Source organism: Belonocnema kinseyi, chromosome 4 (assembly GCF_010883055.1).
Source record: "Belonocnema kinseyi isolate 2016_QV_RU_SX_M_011 chromosome 4, B_treatae_v1, whole genome shotgun sequence".
Lineage (NCBI taxonomy): Eukaryota > Metazoa > Arthropoda > Insecta > Hymenoptera > Cynipidae > Belonocnema > Belonocnema kinseyi.
Genome location: NC_046660.1, coordinates 106,365,497 through 106,373,098, shown reverse-complemented (window position 1 = coordinate 106,373,098; position 7,602 = coordinate 106,365,497). Strand labels below are relative to the sequence as shown.

Here is a 7,602-nt window from a genome sequence, read left to right as displayed (position 1 = left end):
TGTTTGGTTTACTTTGTATTATCAATCAGAACTTTGTTTCTTCTAATCCTGAAACCCAGATATATGTATATACATTGCATTTTGCAGATTAGTTTGCTGTAAGCTGACGGTTCCTGTACGTATTTGAAATTTCACCTTAAGAACAATATTTAAATTGTACAAGAGCAGTAAAACTTATTTATTTCATTTACAGACAAATATTTTCTTTGATTGTGCGACACAAGACATCAACACCGCATAAAAATAAAAAAGCACTACGACTGACAAAACGACTTTTCTGTAAAAATTTGACAATTGGCAGGCAGACATAGGTGTGACAGTACCCTTACAGCGGCAAGAATTATAATTAGGTATTTTCACTTCAACCATCAACTAACTTCAATTTGTTATAATGTGAGGGGAAAACAATGGATCAAATGCATGGAACAAAAATTTATTTCTGTAATATCTTTGAAATTAATAATCATTATTATTATTTTATTATTTCATTAAATAAAAATTAAAAAATAAAAACTATTTTTTATACACACTTTTATAGAAAAAATGAGCTCTTACGAATATATTAGGAAAATAGGGCAAAAATGAACTGAATCCTATACATTTGGTCCCTTGTTTTCCCCTCAGCAATCTACGAAGTGAAGTTAGCTGTTTATTGAAGTGAAAATGCCTAATTGAAATACCCCGTGTTTCAACTCTTCCTTGAGCATATTTAGGAATGACGAGACATTTATGCTACCCTTCTAGAAAAAAATCATTGTATCCGATTGGGATTGATTGAAGGTTGAATCGTTCTTAGTCGGCGTTAATCGGGACAGAAATTGTATATTGTTTTTAATCATTTACAATCGGCACAAGCATTTGAATCGTTCTCAATAGGGTAGGCACGCCTGCGCATTTGAACGAAATTTGTGCACGGAGAAAAGTAGATATTGAAAAGCAGATATAAAAAGTTTGATATTTAACCATAAAATATAGGTCTTGCGGCATAATATATAATATATTCTATTCAACATACAAAATATTAAAGGGCAATGTCTGTTTATATTGAAAGTATAAGATGTGTGATATTAACAGTTGATATCTAAAATATTAAAAAAGCTAAATTTTATCGAAGCAAGGTCGCTGACGTGTAGCGTGCCGATAAAAGATTTTAACCCCTTTGTCTGTATCTTGAGCTTTCATCGTGTGCATTGTGGTTTTTCGGATATCTATTGCACTATAAGTTTTGGTGGAAAATGGAATAAATTTTTTTGGACATGTTATAATTTTCTCAAGAAAATGAGGATTCAGCTACAGGAATTTTTTACATTAGCCTTGAACAGTGTGTTATCTGTTCCACACCAAAATCGCATAATTATGCAAAAAGGCGAATGCTTGAGGATTCAGATTTCAAAAACAGAGGACTACGATATTAACATTCTTTTGCATTTTATAGAAAATGGCATGATTTACAGGTAATTTTTGTACAATTAAAAAATATTTCTTGAATATCTTAGATTCTGCCCTTTAATATCTTGGATATTGTCAGTCAAAATCTTCTTTTTAATATCTACGGATGCTCTACTTCAGTATCTAGCATTCTGTCCCATAGTTAAATCGCTAAGATATTACCTATTAATAACTAGATAGTCTGTGCTAACATCTATTTTTCTCCGTGTACTTTGAAATTTTCGTAATTGAGGGTAACTGCGAAAAGATTATAATATTTGTAGATAAATAATAATTATGCATAATAATTAGGATATACTATTTCGAAATGAAAAGAATATTGACGAAATTTGCATCGGGTTTGAAATGTATCATATTATTTCGCATTAAAACAATTCATTACGTATATTATAATAATATTAACAAAGATATAAACATTTTTTTGTAAAGGGACCCATAAAATATAGAACATTTGTATTTTTAAAATAATAAACCTGATTTAATCAACAGTAATCTTTATCCTGACTGATTACTAATTACACTGTAATTTACATTAAGTATTATACGCTATAAATTTTGTACGCTTTCTACATTGTAAGTGTTTTGCACTATTTAAATAAATAGTTGATTATAATATAACTAAAAAAACACTATAAAAATTATTGGCAAATTTGTTAGTGATAGTTGCTTGATCACGAGGGAATTATTTGAAATCTTTAAACAGTTTTCTTTTATCGAGATGTAATTTAAAAACAAAAAGTAAATAACCATTTTCAAATAATTCCCGCGTGATCAAAGTGCTGCCACCAACATGGCCGTGGCCGACCTGAAAATCACCTCGCGTCCCGATTGAGAACGATAGCCGACCTCAATCGTTCTGAATCGGTCCGAGCCGATTAAGAAACACCATTGAAAACGATTGGATATTACTTTCAATCGCTGCAATCGGATCCAATCATTCTTTTCTAGACGGGTTAATCTTCGAATTGTTAAAATCTGTTGAAAACTGCCATAGTTTTTTAAAATGCTATATTTTTCTACTGATTACATATATTTAGATATATATTTTTGTAAACGCAGAGGAAATTCTGCATCTACTGAATGAGCCATAGATAATAAGTTTTTTTTTTGAAAATGACAAAATGACGGCTGTTTTTCAGAAAATGTTAAAAATTGATGTTTTTGGTAGTCCCACTTTTAACATTTTTATTTTTTCAGAGAAGATTGTTGATAATGTGCACAACATTTTTTATAAATGCTTTTCTAGGTAAAGTATTGTTTTAGCAATTTCGATTTTTTTGTCTAAAAATCAAAATCTTTCATTTTTGCGTAAACTGTCAAGAAAAATGATAAATGTACCTAAAGAGTAAAAAATGGTTAAAAATGAAAACTTCTATAAAAAAGCATTTCACACTTTTCAAAAGTTTGCATTATATTGACTTTAAATTAATAAATGAATGACAAAAAAAATAAATTAAATCAGTTCTTTAAAAAAATCTTCCTAATTTAAAGTTTGATCAGTAAAATGTGGATTTTTCTCAAATCTTCCAGACTAGATTGGCTCTTTTCTGCTTTGTATCAAAGAATTCAGTTAAGAAATCAAAAATAAAACTGATTATTTGTACAGATCCCATTAAGAGATCATTACATATAGGAAGATAGAAAGTATGTATTACTAAAACAAGTTGGCATGGAATCAAAACATGTGGTACCGATTCATTTTCTAATTTAGAATAGAGAGCTTAAAATGTATCCAATTTTGGTAGATTTGAAAAATCTATTCGCACTCACTTTCATTATTTACCACAATTTAAATTCTCACATTTTATTTTTCTTTAAATAAGTATCACAATTCACACTTGCTTTTGCGTTGTTTCCTATTCGTCTGACTAAAACAGAAATATCTACTGATTACTGAATGAGAACAGTATGGGGAATCCAATTCAATTACTATGATAATATTCTATGTTTTAATTTTTCAACTTTTAATTTCATAATCTCTAATTATTTAATTACAATATTCTTTTAGTTTTTAATTGATAAAAATGGTTGAAGTTTTGTTTTGCAATCTAAGATGTTGAACTTATGTCGAATGTTGAATGTTGAATAAAACCAAATTTATTTGATTTCAGGTGGTCTTTGAGAGACGTGTTCTTCTTCTTTGCACTGTACTTGTTGGACTTTCAATTTGTATTTGGGCCATAGCTATCGGAACTGATCATTGGTTCACAGTTGAATCTCCTACATCAGACGGAGTCCCAATGAAAGACAAAAAAGATTCATTGATGCGACTTGTTAAAAAAAATGTGGGCCTTTGGAGAACATGTCTTAAATACAGAATACCGACCAATGGCACCTCGGCTTTAATGGAAACCTTGAGTTAGTCTAAAACTATTATATTCTTTAAAAAAAGCTTAATGTGCTTTAATTTCTTTAGTTATTAGACGAAAAAACGTTTAAGTCGCGAAATTTTCTCTATGTTTTCAATTTCTTTAGAACATCAAATTAAGTAAAGGACATTCTGAGAAAATGGGATCGATCATCGATTGCCTCATTCGTCTCACGAGGATTGAGAATGTTTAAACAGCATTTACGTAATCGTTTGTTTGAACGTCATCAGATAAATAGTTTCTGAATTTCTAGTTGAAACGATTCGAATTTCCTGACTATACTTACAAAGTTTTGAAAATCATTTCCGTTTCTCATGGGAACAAATATTTGCAGAAAGAGCAGCAAATTTAATTAAATAATCTGTAAAATATATTGATTTTTCTCATTTTTATGGCAAAATATAAAAAGTTCTATTTGAAAAATGCTAACGTTAAAAATTTAATTTCAAATAAACTCAAGTATGAAATCATCAAACCTGGATTGAACCTAAATTATCTACTCTATCATGAATAGAGTGGAATTAAAAATTCTAAATCATTTGATTTGTCAAAGTTTTAATATAAATGTTATGAAATTTTTCTTATAACACACTCCTTGTATGATTTCAAACATATAGAAAATGATATTTTTGTTGGTTTTAGAACGTCGCTTTATGATTATGATTCATTAGCTGTAAATTTACGCACGTGAATCATGCGTTCCCGTCTCTGGATTTTTATTTCCTAACATAAAAATATAAACAATTTAAAAATGAATTATTAACTGAATTTTTCAATGTTAAATTTGAAAAAGTTTTCACACTATAATTATTTGTCTCGAACTTGAAGCGTTCGAACTTAAGCAAAATATATCCAACGATTTTGAATTGAAAACGTTCCAAATGAAACAGATTAGGTATAATTTAAAAAAGAACAATATTTTAAATAGAATAAAAAGAAATGGAACTTCTATCATTGCTCAGTCAAAAAATTTATAATTGTATAATTGAATTTTAAAAATTTTTAATCAGAAGCTCTCAAAATTGAAAATTCATTTTAAATTAAAAGCGTTGAGAACTGAACATTTTTATTTTTAGTTGAAAAATCTCCAAACTCAATGATTTCATACTAAGATTTCGAAAAACAGCAAAATTTTTAATGTTCAAAATTCGATAATTTAAGATTAGAACTTTGAAATGTGGATTATTCAAAATCCAAAGGAATTGAAATTGTATCATTTCTAATTAAAAATAATCAAAATTGAGAAACAAATTATAAGAGATTAAAATCTGATAATTTGAATTAAAAAACTGATTTAAAAATCAAATAAAAATTACTAATTTTAATAATAATATAATAATAATTAGTAATAATAAATGCAATAAAAAATCAAATTAAAAACAAAATTAGAATTTTAAATTGTTATTGCATTGAAAAATTATAGTTTAACATTAAAATGTATTAAAGAATTGTTACTAATGTCAAAATATAAATTTACTATCATTTTAGTCGTTCAAAATATGAAGTTTTTTATTTATAAACCTATAAAATTGAATTATTAAAAAAATCAAAATGAACTTTTTTTATATTTAACTATATAAATGATTTTAGAATTAATTATGAATGAAAAAAATATTACGTAAAAATAAATTTTGGAAGAGCTTTAAATACAAAAATTATTGTATTTTCAATACCGAGTTCTAAAATCTTTTCATTTTTGAGACATGAATTTGAGAAATTGTTGTCATATCATTTTTTTTATTAATTTTAATTGTTCTAGAGACATTTATTTAAAAAATTTTATAACAAAAAAATGAAAAACGAAACAAAAATATATCTTCTAGGCATTATAAATGACATTTTTTTAGAATTGCGAGCATTCAGAAATATAAATTTCAATTAAAATTATAGAAACTTATAAGGTTATCGATATTATTAGGTATCTTATCATGTAGGATCAAATGGAATTAAAAATGATTGGAAGGATTTTTTCACTAAAAATTTAATTCCTGTTCAAAAAAATTACTGCATCATTTTCACCGTTCAAAATTTAAGAATTTAAAATATTGTGAACCTTTAAAGTTTAATTATGCACAACCTTCAAAGTTTACTTATTCTGAAAGCTTGGAAAATTATATGCTTTCTGATTGGAAACTTTTAAAGTGAAAGAATTCATGCTAAAAAAAGGCGTAAAAAATAAACAATTTCAAACTTTAAAATTAAAATCTGGAATGTAAGTTCTTGAAAATCATTAATTTTCAAATTTTACATTGCGATTTTTAAAATGCAGTAACTTTAATCAAAACTGAAAAGCTAATAACTTGCATATCAACGGTAAAGTATTTCCATCTAAGGGAAAGTACTATACGTTGAAGAGCATTTTAGAAGATGTCAAACTGACGTATGCGAATAAACAGAAACATTGACATGACAGAAAAGACCGTGTAACAAGAAACAGGTTCAAAGCGAGTGGAAACATATGAGCTTCAATGTGGACGAAGTTAATGAATGAATTTAAGGATTATTATCATTAACTGTTATTAATTAATATCGTGTAACTTGCAAATTATAGTAAAAACAATAAGGTTAAAATATGAAAGCCAATAAGTATAGAAAAGTTTTTAAGAAAATGAAAAGCAATTTGAGTTCATCCATTCCATGATTATTTATTTAAAAACTGAGTTACTCTAAAAAAATATATTTTAAAATCGTTTTTTGAAGTAATTAATTGTTTTACGTTTTTTGTTAAATTCTTTTTAGAGATGATAAAAGCATTTAATTGTTAGAAATTTACCAGACTCTGAGTCGGTATGCTTTGCCCAGTAGAATGGCTGGGTAAAATAAATGCCGATCCAGAAATAAACGAGAAAGAGATAAATACATACAGAAAGAGAGAAAAGTCCACACGTAGCAAACTCGCCCGTGTGCTCTCCTACACTCGTTCCATCACGTGCATTACATGGGAATGACCATCAAGTAAAACGAAAAAGAGATGGAAGAGCGATCCTGCAGTGAAAAAAGAAATTGCGGGCGTAATGAAAGCTCAGGGACCACACTAAATCTCCTATTAAGCTCGGATTAGCGGAAACTAGAAGACAATTAATTTTTTTTGTCATTCACCCACAAAAGATAAAATGTTCGGTCATTATATAGAAAGAATTGCCGTTTTAACTTAATTTTTGTTATCTCCAACTTTCCACCACAAAAATATTACTCTGAATTCATATATTCCAAAAAATTTTTTTTGTAGTTTTTATAAAAAATATATGATTTCAAATCACTGCATATGATATACAGAAGTTCCTTTTATTATAGCAAAAGTATGTGCAATAGGGTGGTTAAAAAATGCCTTTTTTCTGTAGAGGGCAACGATCCCCCCAATTTAATTCCAAATCCGAAAAAAGAAAATCCCTCATTCTTATTTTTTGATTTTAACAGGTCCGGTTTTGAGTTGAAGTTTCCCATGTAAAATGCAAGGGGAAAAATCACTTTTTTGAGTTTTTGGAATCATTTTTTAAGATTTGAAAAAATGTGACAGGAAAGTATGGGGGCCTGTTGAGAATTATGCAACGAAGAATGTTGTGTATCAGACATATGGGGTTGACACCTCTAGCACACCCTCACGAGTACCTGAAAACGACCCTTAAAACAAAAACCGTCAATTCTTCATCAAATCGACTTTTTGAGCACTGTATTCTCGTTTTTTTTTAAATTTAAAATTATTACTATTGGTCTAATGGCATATTTATTATCATTGTTCAATGAATTATTAATTATTTAAACAAACTAAATTTGTTGAAAAAAA

The 7,602-nt window shown here is 27.7% G+C and overlaps 1 protein-coding gene across 1 annotated transcript in view; it reads left to right on the top strand.

The window, feature by feature from the left end:
- Positions 1-7,602, top strand: part of LOC117171243 (transmembrane protein 114) — an 88,010-nt gene that overhangs the window by 67,022 nt on the left and 13,386 nt on the right. Inside the window, exon 3 of the mRNA XM_033358357.1 lies at positions 3,561-3,807. Coding sequence (XP_033214248.1) covers positions 3,561-3,807 — 247 coding nt within the window. The remainder of the gene's footprint in view (positions 1-3,560; positions 3,808-7,602) is intronic.